This window comes from Siniperca chuatsi, linkage group LG3 (genome assembly GCF_020085105.1).
Source record: "Siniperca chuatsi isolate FFG_IHB_CAS linkage group LG3, ASM2008510v1, whole genome shotgun sequence".
In the NCBI taxonomy this organism is placed as follows: Eukaryota; Metazoa; Chordata; class Actinopteri; order Centrarchiformes; family Sinipercidae; genus Siniperca; species Siniperca chuatsi.
Genome location: NC_058044.1, coordinates 19306409 through 19321710, shown reverse-complemented (window position 1 = coordinate 19321710; position 15302 = coordinate 19306409). Strand labels below are relative to the sequence as shown.

Below are 15302 nucleotides of genomic sequence, written 5' to 3'. Positions count from 1 at the left end.
CTACTGCTAACATTTGTCAAATTTATTTGCTGAAAAAAAAACATGTCAGCAAAATAAACTGCATTCTAAATTCTTTGTTAGAGAGGTGTGTTGGCACCAATGTAGTGCTGAACAGACAACACTTGAGATGAATAGACTCAAATGAGAGATTTCTCCTTAGCCGTTTCAAGCTAAAAACCCCCCAAAGAAACATCAGCTCCCACAAACATGCAGAGTCAGGATCATTTGATCCATATAGCTGTGGGCTGGTTAGGTCTTAATGTACTATAATATCCCTTACACAACAGTACAGAGAAACATCCAGAAATCAGTCACCGTGGTCCGTGAAATTGTGATAAACTTTGGTGCATTATTCTCAAACACAATGACACGGCCCACATCCCAATGTGCTCTATACCTTTAGCATATCTGCAACACAGCTGGCTTTAATCTGTCATCTACTGAGCAACAAATAAACACGATTTACAAAAAATACAATTTTTAAACTCAGATAAGGTGCCATCACCTGCTTGTCAAGCTGCTGTTGATATTATTGGTGCCATTAAATAATACAGAAGAGATGCACACAGCATACGACAATGTATTTCCTGTTTTGATAGACAGCTGGAAGAATCTTTACTTTTGCTTTGATTTCAATACGAGGAAGCGCTGCATCAATACGATAGTATGACACAGAAGTTGTTTGGGTACAAAACTGGTACCAAAGCTGTTGATTCTTTATCATTCCTTCACCTGTTGCAAAGTCACTTTCACTGAAAATTTCTGTTGTGATTTCAGTCCAAAGTTTACAGTAGTATGGAATTACTAACCCTGGTGACATTAAATATCTCTTTTATTGTAACATTGATGAGTGAAATTTGAACACTCCACTCACACACATAACAACAGTAGCTGTGACTACTGCAGCTCTGCCCAATTCTCAGACTGTTGCTAAATCAGGCCTGAAAGTCATGCCGATATCTCCACCATTACTCTCCTCTACTACTGCCACACATCAGTCGTCTCTTCCTGTAGTGTGAGAATTTCTGCCACTGGCTTTTTAATGTGGGGTCTTTCCTGCTAACAACTGTCACCAGCACACATTTGTTCCAGATAGAACGAGATTAATCAAAGCCATGATGCGGCAACAAAGCTTGCAGCTTGTAGAGCAGAAAGCATGACGGAGGGAAACCTCCTAGGGTGAAAGGCACCTACATGTTAGCATCTTGAGATGTAAATTATCTCAAATAAATGAGATAAGAATAAGAAAATAATTCTTATTCTTCTTATTCTCGTTTGTTGAGACAAATCTTTAACCAAAAAAAACATTTCAAGTAGTACAGCTACTTATTGTATTAGTTAGTACAGCCTGAAAATATATCTAGAGATTAAACGCCTATATTTATCTTTAATAACCTATGTTTATACTCTTGAGTATGTGGGTCTTGTAAGTTGCCAATGTTTCCTGGGCAAACATGGCATACAAGCTTTCCCTACAATATAGGAAACAGCACAATACCTTGTGCAACTCCTTTGGCTTTGAAATGCTTTACACAAGCAACAACTCTATCAAAAATGTGTCCTAATGCTGAAAACATATGGGGTTACCTTAATAATCAATGCCAGGTATGACTACTTTCTCTCCACTGTCACTGAATAACATATCTTTTAAAAAGGAAGTGAGCCACTCAGTCAGAGAAAACACACACAGAAACATTCAGACAACTTTTTTATGTATGTATTTTTCATTCAGTCCACCACAGACTCCCAAAGACTTTTGCATTCAGATCAGTCACTGCTTATGGAGCCATTACATGACCATGAAGAAATTCTACACTATGAAAGCCAGTGAAATCGCTTAAGAATCAGTTCTGCACACTTTTCTGACATCAATCTGAGAACTCCAAAGAAAAGACACATAAAACCAACCAGGTTGAATAAAAACACTATTAAAAAAAAGGTACAACAGGTTGCAGTTCAAGACAGTGAAGAAAACCAATGTCTCAATCCACACTTTCTTGGGATAAAAAAGGGGACATCAGTCCACTGAGGGAAACAAAAGAAAGCGTGATTGATGAAATGTCTTCAGATGTTTTTCTTTAGCATCCAAAAATGTTAATTTCCTTGCTGCGCCTAAACTGGATTATTCATCACTTGGCGGTGGTTTATGTGACCCAAGTCTCTCATGTCATTGTTAGACGCCTCTTCTCCACAATTCTATCAGTGTGACACCAACAGGCCTTAGACAGAGATGGATGCCGGGATGGATAGATAGAGAAATAAGGACACAAGGACTCATGATTGATTGTACCCTGGTTAGAATGCGTAGCACAGGAGTTTGGCCTGGTGACTTGCGGTGCATCTTCATTTGGCCATCATTTGTCATTCCATCTGTATCGGAATCTGTATTTAAACCTTATAAAACAGCTTTAATCTTCAACAAGTATAAATGTAAAACAGTTTCCTCTATGAGATTACTGTTAGTAAGTCTGTAGTGACTGTAGGTTGCAAGGAATCTGGAGTAGGGTTGATTAAATATAAAAGAATCTGATTAAAACTCTACGTTATACATTCCTTTATATTAGTGTCTAAAATCCACAAGCTGTTCTATCAGGGAACATCCCAGAAGTATTTAAAATACAATTTCTGTATGAGTCACAAATTGGAAACTTAATCTACTCTTCCCATTTCCCTGTTCAAAAAATCAATGAGAACCGAACAGATGGTTTTATAACATTGTTATCAGTAAATAGGTCATAGAAAGTGGTTAAATATGGGCTCTGGGAATTAAAAAATAAAATAATAAAATGCCCTACACACTGGGATTCTACAGAATAGGATGAAGGGACTTGAGTCTGAAAATTCACTCAGCTTGGACATGGTTCTTGGTGTGATAGATGAAAAGGAAGATACCAAAAATTAAAGGAACAGCATCAAGTAAAATGTTCAAATCATATTTTTCTTTTTTCTTTTAAAGCTATGTGTATATTTTTGCTACAAGTATGTTTCTATTCTATATGTACCTTTGTGAGTCAAGTCAATATCTATGATTTGCTTGTGCCCTTTTCACACCAAGTATTTGGATGCTTTTTGATTTATGAACTCTTGGTTCTACAAAATAAGCAATTGTAATACGCCATATGGGGCTTTGACTACTTGTTAATGGGCATTTGTCACACATTTTTGGCATATTTAGAGTAAATGATCACTTAATACATTTTTAAAAAACAGATAGAATAAAAAATAATGCAAATGTCATAATGCACATACACTAAAAGATGAAGAGATTTGTCATACACATCTAAGCTGTAGGATTAAGGCAAAAAAAAAAGTTATTCTCAGAGACATTTCAAGAACAGCCTAAAGTTGGCATTTTCTTATGAAAAATGAGACCAAAGAATATTCTAGCATGGGTGGGTTATCCCACCATCATTCATAGTTCTCAATAATTCACAAAGTCAAACACCAGTCAGCCAATCTGGTGGTCACAAAACATGATGCCCTCTTTCGTGGCTCATTGCAAACTTGACATTCCTCTGATGACAACACTCTTTTGAACATCACATCATGACTCTCTGCATTTCCATGCCGTCTGGAAAACACTACTCACTACTAGCAGCCTCACTTTCAAACGGAGCGAATCAAACAAACAATAAATCAATCTACAACTCTAACCACACTGACTTTCTGCCGAGTGCCATCATTAGTATGGTTTATTTGCTCACCGAGCTGTTTCTAAAAGCAGAAGTGAGCAGGGGGCTGTGTTCTCTGGGGCAGCTACTGATGTCACTCTGCTGCAGCGGTAATCGCCTCTCTCCTCTCACTCTACTGTTTATTTGGAAGTCATTAGTGCTGTCCAACTTGGGCCCTATACATACTCTCCTGTGGCAAAATCAAATCAGTGATCTAATTATTAGCGAGAAGTCCATCATAGGAGCAAAGCCTATTCTGTTCCTTTAGCGGCTGGCTTACTAACAGAAAGGACACTTGGAAAGTAACACACTTAAGAATAATCAGGCTGGGTGACAAAGTGCTATAAAAACACTCCCATTACCAAAAGGTCACTGCAACAGCCATGTGTTCTGTTTCAGGGGTCCATGAATGACACATTAAATCCCTAAATGGGAAGGGCAAAATAATGGAAACAACACATGAAAAAGTACTAAATCACAATTACAAAAGTAGCCAGAAAAATCTGGCTTATTGAAGTAACAGCTTTTGCTCTGTACTGTATTTTTTTGCGACAGAAGCACCCATTGGCAGTGGCAAACATTTTGAAATCATTATAAAGAAACAGCCAATCATTTCCTTTGCTAATGTTGGTTACATAGAGGCATTACAATTACACCAAGACTGGAAAAACAATGAGAAAGTCTTCATAGATGCTTTAAACTGACACTACTTCACAATATGTATGCACGTATCATCCTCTGACAATCATCGCTTTCATATGCAATAGATGAAAGTATCAGGATGCAACTGACAAATACAAAAGAGCTTACATATGAATATTAATCCGTTTTGCAGTAACAGATGTAACCTGCAGAACTGTTACTGCATTACATTGCCACATACAAAAAACGTGATAATAAATACATTCATCCATATATATTTAGAATTTTCTGGAATCAACATCTAACTTGTCTTTCTTTATAAAAAGTGAGTGCATTTACTGTGAATAAAGAATTCAGGATTTATATGACAGCATTCCAAAGAGAAGTTGTACCTAATATTAATATCTTGTTAAGTATTTACAGTGTTTTGTCCACTCCCTGCTAAATTACTCTGGATTAATCGTGGAAGTAGGTGACTGAGTGATAGGCAAAGTTTGTTACCGAACACAATATTCAACCTGGACCAAGCTGCTACTGTGTCATGCAAAAAAAGACATCCACTTCCACTATCTTATCTCCAAGTTTTAGACAAAACAAGCCTAAAAGAATATATCTCTTGTATCTATCTAAAATTTGTTCCAGAAGGTCTCAATCCAAATGAGGGTCTGTTTCTCTCCAGTCCCGGCTATATTGTACATGTAGTGGTTATTACTGTGTTCTCGGTGATATGAGTTGCCTTGCAATACCAAGCAGCCCAAAGAATATTATCAAAAAGAGGGGGGAAAGGGAACAGGACATGGAGAGACCAGGTTGTGATAGTTAATGTGAGAACACATCTGCTAGAGCTGTCAGAGGTCTGAGGTCTATTCAAAATTAGGTCTGGAGGTGGAGACAGATATACAGAACAAATGGCAGTGACTTGATTAATTTGAATAGTTTATGTGTGGCGAACTCTGAGGAGCAGATTCAGTTTAGCTGGAAACTCCTGTTGAACATCAAACATGCTGAGAGGTGGTGGAAAATAAATGAACTCCTCATTCATTCATTTAACTGGTGGCTGATCTTGATGAGACCGTAAGCACAGAGATACACCTGAAAATGTATTTGCCCTTTGTTTGGCCATGTTATTATGTCTTTCTACGTCACATGGTTTTTAACTGTAGACAGCAGCTTTTTCAGTACCCAGCATATGTCATAGCTGCAGTATCTCACCACCAGTCAATTCAGAAGAAGCCCCTACAAATCTGACGAATGAGACAGCCTCAAACTCTTGCCGCCCCTTTCAAAAGGAGCAATTTTAACGAGCTAGCCACTGTCTGTCACTCACAAGTGCAAGACATTGACATGGACTGATGTCATTGTTCCAGGCCACAATCTGAGAAATATCAACACTAATAAAGTGAAATTAATGTTGATCTTTCTCGGTGGGAAATGAGACTACTGCTGATGCAAGCCATTTCAGTTGGTATGTGGCAGACTATTTTCTGCAACATTTAATTTGCAAATGAAAATATACTAATCGTTAGTAACATCATGTTAGAAATATGAAAAGAAACTTGATGACAGCACATAATTTAACTGATTTTAACATACTAACAATAATGATTGAATTTCTCTTTTTGTTATAACTGGCAAGTAACATGGGAAAATCTTCAGTATGCAATGGATTAATGTTATGGGCCATAAAGCAGAGACTGAAATTGAGGTAATCTGTCTGCTTACTCATTTCTACATTTCAGTCCATTCTGATCGAGTTAAGACAGAGAGGAGAGTAACTGAGGGCTTTGGGTTCATCTCTAAACCTCTGAAAAGGGTCATCTTCCTTGCTGACCTCAGCCGGATTTGTTTCCCGAAAAGGAAATGACTGCAACCTCCACTGCACTTGGGTCATGAGCTAGATTTGAGCAGCCAAACTACAAAGAGCTTAATCTATTTATAGGAAAACACTGCTACAGTACAGTGATCAGGGGGGAAAAGGAACCCTACAAGACAGAAAGACAGTCGGACGCCAAGGTTATGTGCCAACTGTCAAGATCAACAAGGAGCCTTGCCGTTCCCCTGCTTCATAACTTAAATCCTTTTTCCTTGCCTCTCTCCGAAAACATTAAACTATCCCCTTACTTTTTACATTGTCATTTAATACAAGTAAGAAATGCAGCACCTACAAAGCTGTCTCACGCAATAATCCGAGTAATTTAAGTACAAGTCTAGAAGAAAAACATTCCAGTAATTTTAATTTTTTGAATGCAGAAAACATTAATTCATTGAGACTCAATGTCTCATTTTATGAAAAACAGTACTAGGACAAGCCACAGTTCAAACATAGTTTGAATCTATGCAGAGTTACTGCTATAATAACAAAGATTTAAAACTTAAGAACAGAAAAATTATGTTCCTCGCATACTGGATTAACTACCAAAGAGAGCTGGAGTGAGAGCTGGATCTTTAGGGTGGCATAGCCTGAAGTCATACAACAGAAAAGGCACGACACTCTCTTCATAAACATACTTGAATTATATCACACAAAATTTTATTTTGTAATAAATACAACTGCCATAGCAACAGTACTACTACACTGTAACTTGCCCAGTAGGAATGGTGAAATGTTTGCAGATTTGTAAATATATTTGGTGATTTGTAAATCACCATAGTGACTCCAGAATCAATATTTGCGATCAGCATATTTTAGGTGTGAAAAAACACACACTCAAGACTGAAAGCAAAAACAAACAGGGAGGATGATGATACTGTTTGACTGACACCATGCAGAGTTAAACACTGACGAAGAAGAGAGAAAGCAACCTGTTGGTTTGTTGCCTGCCAAACATGACTGTCGGATATATTACTTCTGTTTAGGGGCGTCACTTTCCAGGTCTGTACAATTGCACATGTTTGTAGCTTTCTGGCAGACTTTTTTTAGTTTGCACATTGAACTGCATTTCTACACATACTTTTGAAACAAATAAATACTAAGCTAGTCTCTCTCCTTTACCCTCGATCAGGCTTAGGGAACGTGGGGACTACAACAGCAGTCACAAGGTCAATTCTTCTTAAAGTATTTCTGTAGTTTAAGGATCTACATCTGCATGTATGATATATACCTATCCTCCACCCTCTCAAACACTAAGGAACTAAGATATCTCCCATAACTCAGAATGAGAGGATACAGACGAGACACAGAGAGAAGGAAGAAATGGGACAGAGGTTATAAAATACAGGACTGTTGAAAAGAGGCAAAGGAGAACAGGGAGTGATGAGAGATGGAGGGGCAGCAAAGGTCTCACAAAGGAAAGAAACACAGGTAGGTAAAGAAAAGCTGTGGAAGGCCAGAGCCCTGTGGGCCTTGTGAATCATTGCCTGGTGTCAGCGGGCCTTATGAATCTGAAGCTTGGCCATAAATTGTGGAGAGAGATCCATGAGAGACTGTGAGGAGCTCGGACTGGTGGCGGCTGGATTCTATTTCTACACTTCATCAACCGTCTGCATGAACACAGGGACTGGTTACACTGCATGCACCATGAATAGCTTTTGAAAGAAACAATAGGCAGTGTATATATCTATTATTAATATCATAATACCAAGACATGCTTTTCTTTAAAAAAAAAAAAAAAACAACTGTGTGCAGGCTTCTAAAAATGTGTACGGCTTGGATTTCAACACATGGAGCCGATTACAATACCCACAGGTGGCATAGATATGTTTGGCCATTACAGAAATAAAGAGTTGAGTTCCCATCAAATGTATATTTAAGAGTCATGTGGGGTCGAAACACGGGAGTAGTGACAAGCGATTGTTTCTAGGGCCAAAATCATTTGTCTTCTCGCTTACTTGCAGTGGAACTGGTGTAATTCTCAGTTACAGCTCTCCCATCACCCATTCAGGTTCATATTATTGGAAACAATGACATGAAGCGGAAAAACAAGAAGAAAAACACGCCAGTCGGAGCATTAGAGCAATGATCCATCTCTAGTTCAATACGGTAACAGGAGAGCGGGCTAAAACAATCAGCTTTCCTTTCTTTCTCCTCCCATCGGTGTCAACCAAACATCTGCCATTCCTTCCCAGCAGAAGGGAAGGTCGTTTGTTTCCATGCCGAGATCACTCGGTTATACAACCTACGGACATGTTTGGGTACAACTGCTCAGACAGGATATTACAGGATAGTACAACGCCTTCTTTTCCCAACTGTAAGATGGTCATCAGGGTGGAAACAGACAATAACTGCCTGTAATGTAAGTGTGTGAGACAATTCCAGATAAACAGCTTGTTATGGATCTCCTCTGAGGTTACCACATAACTTAAGAACATTCAAATCTATTCTTTTTAACTTGGTGTCAGTCTAACAATCCCTCTGTTGAGATTTAGGCTTTATTACCTTGTTTCTTTCTAACTGTACAACTCACACTTGCATTATTAATTAGCCCACTAATTACTGAAGCCCTGAAACATTGTATTTTAAGTCTAAGTTGGCTAGCCATGGAGAGAGAAATATCAAGTCTACCCACTCCTACTAAAGTGTCTGTGACAAAGACACCAATCCCCTATCCACAGTGTCACTTAGCCTCACCACTCCTTTATTATTGCAGTGGGCTAAATTATCCACTCTCCTCTTTTATCGACCTGCAGTTTCTGAACTGAGAAGTTTCGCTCATCAGAAGAGGAGCTGACAGGCTAATGCATGTTCTAGACTCAGGCTGTGAGTGTAAACATTAGAGAAAGGCCTCACGATTTAATAAATTTTTTTTAGGAATACACGCGTACATCCTCTTTGTAAGATAACACTCTCAGTCCATGGCCTATTAACTGCTATGGTCTTCTGAGAAAGATGCAGTAAAGGATGTAATTGTTCACCGGTTGACATATGATCGTCCCAAAGTCTTCTGTCTCGAGTACCGCCTGTCTGAGCATTAAAAACAGTGCGTAGCAATGCCTTCTGTATGACACTTTCCACCTGTGATGGAAGTTATTTATGCACCGATGAGAGGCATTTAGCCAGAAATAACTCAAAAGCACCATCATCTCTGAGCAGATCTGATTCCAGAACACAAAATTCTTACAGATTTTTCACGTATACGTCTTACGTATTTATGTAGCATGAAGAGAAAGATCACTCTGCTCTGTGGGATGTATGACAAAGGATAACTTAGTAGACATGGTCATGACCTGAATGTGAGGTCAGTTGCTCTGACAATGGTAGTTTGAGGGCTTGTGTGTTAGTGTGTGTGTGTACTAACTATGTCAGTGTTGTGGTGGTGTGAGGGAGTATCACTGTCCAGCAAGTTACATGAGGCAAGTCGTTCCATTGCAGAACAAGTATGTCTGATTGCTTTCACACTGCAGTGTGTAATGTGTCTGGAATTCTTTTGACGAATATGTACAGACGCACATGCAAATTAAACTTTACCATTCTGTTCATCCAGCTCATTGCCAATCTCCTGGCCCATTATCTTCTGTCGGCTGATGACAGCTGCAAGTGCATCCAAGCCAGAATCCTGGGCTGTGAAGAGAGAGGAAAGAAAAGAAAATACTTGAACATGAGACAAAGAAAGAGACAAACAGTAAGAGCACCAGGGTTATGCAATGCCAGACAGCAATATGGAGAAAAAGACTCAAGAAAAATGCATTATATTGCAAAAATGAAATCGATGTGATACACATGAGTACACAAGAATCTATGTCAAATTTAGCAGTGGGGTAGGAACAATAAAGTAATGCTGCAATCCCCTTTGAAAAAGCTTATTGTAAGAAGGGAGCCATTGCTTTACTTGTGATATAATGAGGCAACTATTTGGAAAATAGGAATGACAGGCTGTTGGGGTCCAGCTCAGCTCAAAGTGCCACATGTTAGTCATTCAGTACTTTACCCCACTCAGCCTTACTCCTGTTATATAACTGCAACAGGTCAAGGTGGAGAGGAGAAACAGTGAAGCTGAAAAGAAGAGTAAAGGGGGAAAAAGAAAAAGATTTGGCCTCTGTAGGTTTCCAAGTTTGACACACTCTCTACCAATGGAATTTTTTATGACCACAGGTTCAAACGCTCACCATTACCCAACTCCACCAGAAATCCCACAGGGGACTAGAAACCTCCATGTGGTTTGGTTTCACTGTCTTAACAGAAATCTCTGATCCAAAATTGACAATAACCAGAACCATAATGGAGACATAGCAATGAAGTGTCACAAGGAGTCAGGTAAACTAATGTCTGGGTGTTCAAGTCATGTCAGAGCCATTCAGGAAACAGGAAAAAGCAGGCGTGGGCTTACAATATGTTTTCTAGATGAGAATTATAATGATAACCATTTATATATGTTAGCATACATCAGCATGACCAATAATAGTTTAATACAAATCACGCTGTGTCTAGAATACTCGTTATCTATTAATTATACCTTCTCACCAACACAGCTGCCTTTATTTAACTGTTTTACTTGAAATGCCTTCTTATGTGCACTACACAGACAGAAGATAATTTTCACAAACACATTAAGAGATGTTACATATGTTTATGATGGCACTGCCATACTGTATTTGTTGGAGAGGGCAAATATGAGTTACAAATATTACCCCAGTGACGCAGGATACTGTTAATGCTATGGATGGTTGCTATACCCATATTTGGTCTTGATGCAAATTTTATCAAAAAGAAACAAAACAGCATACTTGAAAACATGTTTGCTCGATCAAGCAATGGAGCATACTGTCATTTCAGAGAGACAAGGAGTGTATATGAAAATCTTCAGTCTTGACTCTTATTCGGGGCAGTTATGGTTCAGGAGGTGGAGCCTGGTCCACTAATATCAGGGTTGGCTCCCCTTATCCAAATGCCGATGTGTTCTTGAGCAAGACACTGAACCCAAGTTGCTCCCAATGGTTAGGCCAGCATCTAGGCTCCGCCGCCATCAGTGTGTGGGTGTGTGTGTGAATGGGTGAATGAGAGAGAAATTGTAAAGAGCTTTGTCCGTTAAGGTAGAAGGGCAGGTAGAAAGTGCAGTCCATTTACCATTTATTCAATCATGTGTAATTACCTTCAATGATTTGTTGTTGCTGCTGTTTGATCTCTTCAAAAGTCAGCCCTCTGGTCTCCTCTGTTTCGTTGATCAGCCAGGGGTTGGCTGCAACACCTCGACTTGCCCCTGCCCCTTCAGCCATCAACGTCGACCTGTGAAAAATCATCAGAACAATACTTACTTTCAAAAAATGTTTCACAGCTGCTCTTCAGGTTTTTCTTTATGTGTTTTGGAGACCATGAAATTACTATTCCTACCCAAAAGCAGTGCAGCAGCTGTTAAAGTATCAAAGACAAATCAACCAACAGTGCACTACAATTGAAAGTAGATGGCAAAAGTGCCCTTTTTGTCTGTCAATCACCATTCCAGCACACAAGTCTAAAACACTCATCATGCATCAGTCACTTTTAGCTATATAAGTACATATACAGTCAATATGCCTGGTTGGGATAGGAGAATGATGCACATCTGTACAACTCTTACAGCAAACACATCTGTACAAGGCATGCTCCCTTTTCAAAACTGTATTCTTTTGAACATTTCCTGACAACAAACCCTTTAGATCACAGAAAAAATGATTTATTTACTAATTTTGTCTTTTAAGTTTTTTTGAACGATTGAAAAATACCAGGTTAGCTTGTGCAGTGCGTAAACAGTGCATGTTAATCTGTCACAGGAATGTGGACTGCAGGGGAGGTTTGGCTCTGCCAAAGTGACAGACCAGAAAGCTCTCTGCACTGTACTGTGCTAAAAACCGCCGTGTGGTTTAAAAGCTATTCTTCTGCTAATAGCTTAAAGCTGTTTTTCAGACCCCCCTGTGGCTGTCTTGCGTTGACGGGTTCAGAATCTCTGTGTGAGGCTGGATTTAACCATGTCTGCTGTGAGCAAGTCGTCTGCTGGTCAAGCCCAGGAAAAGTGACCTGAGCCACATGTAGGCTTATACAGAACTAATAATATGACTATACTAAACTGTTTTGCTGTGGTTTTGATGTCCAGATAACATAATTCATTCATTCTTTCATTGGTACACCATTGGTAAACCTGATCTTTAAAATTCAAAAGTGAAAGCTTTTTTTGGTTAATCTCCTTTAGTTGCATGACCAATGCATAAAACTACTTTTATCTCACCCCAATTCATGCATCTCAGTGTGATGACTAATTCAAGCTGTTTTTGAAGTGGTAAGAAAAGCATTGTGAGACCATTCACAATGCAGGCTAGCTGAGGCTGATACCATCAGAGGAATAGGTGAGACAAGGCATTCGGCCTAATCTCTATGACAAGTTTGATTACTATGAGACTGTGTGCCAGCCCTCCACTTCCTCCATGCAAGAGCCCAGTGTGTGAAGATCCAATTAACCAGTCAGTGGGGAGCGCCAAAATCAGTCAGGCATTCGCCATCGGGGCCGGAGCACCCAGGTCCTGACTGAATGACTTGGACAGACAAGATTTAACTAATTAGAACTATTTCCAGTGCAATCAAATACAAAGGAAAGGTTAGTGAATAATGGAGGAAAGGTGAGTCTGAAGGGCGATGGGGGGGAACTGAGCCTTCAAATGTAGGCGCCATGTCCTTCTTTTGCTTAGTCTGAAATGGAGATGCTCAAAATGTAATTGTTTCAGGGATTGTCTAAAGTCCCCTCTGCAACCTCTATCTCTTTTCTGCTACCCAAAGTTCTCACAAAAAAAAAAAAAGGAGCGGCTTAGATTATCCAAGCATGGCCAATCCACCCCGCTCCCACATTCTGTCCTCAGAGACCACACAGTGGGAATGGGTCCTACCCACAAATCCAAATTACCCACCACATATCACTATTAAAGTTAGGTCTCACTGAGCAAACTAAAAACCATACAACCACATGACTACAGTTTGCCACGCTAATTTATTAGCAAATGTCATTTGAGATTTTTTTACAGAGCCTTTTATGTAATTGGGTGTGTGGTCTGTAAAAAGATGAAAGCCTGTGCAAAGCACCGCTAAGTAGATCAATCGCAAAACTAAAGCTTGTGAAAGATATCAGAGAAAATCAGTCTCATATCAAGGCATCAATAAAAGTGGTTCTGAATTCTACTGATCTGATGAAACAGTGATGCTTGGTTTTATTCAATAAATAAATAAATGCTGAGCCGCAACAAAAAACAACAACAGAGGTGCAATCTAACAAACACAAATTCATAAAACAGACATGAGAAACTGGAGGAAGTTCACAACATGACACCATTTCCTCTTCCTGTCCAAACAAATATCACCTGAGCCAGACTAGGTCAAACATTACACAAAGTAATGTCACATTGACATGACATCAGATGGTGAAGAGGATATAAGCTGTGGCATCCAGCTCTTTGATTAGCTCCACAAGTACTAGAATAAATGCTCACTGGAGAGTTATAAACTGTAAACTCACTCCTTCCATCCTTGTTCATCAAGGTACACACACACACACACACACACACACACACACACACACACACACACACACACACACACACACACACACACACACACGTACACGTACGAGAGGTGCCAAATGTGTGATCAACAGCGCAAAGCGAACAAATCTCCTAATGAAAAAGAATTAGCTATGAAGTTAAGCGCCCTGTCAAAATGGCAGACAGACAGACTTCCTTCCGAGTGATAGCACATGGAGAGGTCACGGCACATGGGTCATACCGGATGTACAAAGACTTTCACAGAAAGTTAGTGACCGGTGACATATCATCAAAGCAGAAAACAGAACCTATGACCTCTATGTTCAAGGACATAGACAAGAGAATGAGGATTCATTATTTTTAATTGGGCGACCAGTACTAGATATTATAAAAAAGATCTGAGAGAGGAAAATGACTAAATGAAAGGTGGCATGTTGTGAGCAGGATGCTCCCTGAACCATCATGGGTTGATGGTTGGTTTGGCCATTCTGACACTGACAGACAGTGACACAGACTCAGGGTGGAGAAATATTCCACAATTTTCTTAAACTACGTAAGCAACAAGCTGCCTGTCCCAGAACATTTTTTCAAAATGAAAGTGCTCTTAGAAGAGCACCAGTCAAGACTACTTAAGGATAGACAATTTGAGGCAGCAGCGTGGCTTAGTAGTTTAAGAAATCATCCTTCATACATATGAGGAAGGTTCACGCTCTGCGTTGATGAGCATTCACTGGTGGTTTCTGTGGACAAGTCATTAATCCCTATCAGCTACAGGGGGCACAAGGAGAGGGAACTACTAGAATTAATTTAGGTGTACGACATTGATCATAAATATGCTAAGATTCACCCAAACACACAATGGTGTAGTTGTCAAAATGTAGTCCTTGTGTGATCCCACTCAGAAGAGAATGCTTAATGAGATTGGCAAATACTGACTCTTAACTTTTCCTCTCATTTGGGATAAAATCATTTGCCTAGATTTTTATACCTGGAAGGTTCAGGCTCTGTGATGTCTCCCTTGAAGGTAGAATTGAGCTGCTTCTCTCTGGTTAGCAGGTCATCGATAAGGTTCTGCCTCCTATCAGCTTCTGACTGCATTCTGACAAAGCCATGTTAAGGTCATGCAAAAGGTCAACATTACTTTAACTACCTTCAGTAATAGTGGACAGAGGATGTTCCCGACACTTTTTTGGGTCAATTTGGAATTAACCCATGAACACAGAAACCTTTCTAATAGGAAACACTTTAGTAGTTAGGGCCGACCTTTATAAAACACTCTAATGCCCTCTATAGGAAGACAACTGGTACTGTAAGCAAAGGAAATCCTCTAGCCAAAAATGTAATCTCCATCTCATGACTTCCACTGCCTGGAGCATTATCAGAAGAAAGGATACATGCGCCGAGTTGATGACGCTCGCAACAAACCATCTTTAAGCTGGGCAATACTCTGTTTGAGCTTCTGCAGTGATGCCCTTAGTGTCATGTTGATCTGAAAAGACAGAAGATATTCACATCAACTGACAACTAGAGAAACTTGACTATTTCAGGAGAAAT

General features: G+C 39.5%; 1 protein-coding gene across 2 annotated transcripts in view; it reads right to left on the bottom strand.

Annotated features, from left to right (window-relative positions):
* The window catches only part of stx8 (syntaxin 8), a 46271-nt gene that overhangs the window by 29761 nt on the left and 1208 nt on the right, over positions 1 to 15302 (bottom strand). For both annotated transcript variants that reach the window (XM_044189799.1, XM_044189801.1), the window contains exons 3-6: positions 15143 to 15237; positions 14737 to 14847; positions 11339 to 11472; positions 9718 to 9810 (exon numbers count right to left, since the gene is read on the bottom strand). In XM_044189799.1, coding sequence (XP_044045734.1) covers positions 9718 to 9810; positions 11339 to 11472; positions 14737 to 14847; positions 15143 to 15237 — 433 coding nt within the window. The remainder of the gene's footprint in view (positions 1 to 9717; positions 9811 to 11338; positions 11473 to 14736; positions 14848 to 15142; positions 15238 to 15302) is intronic.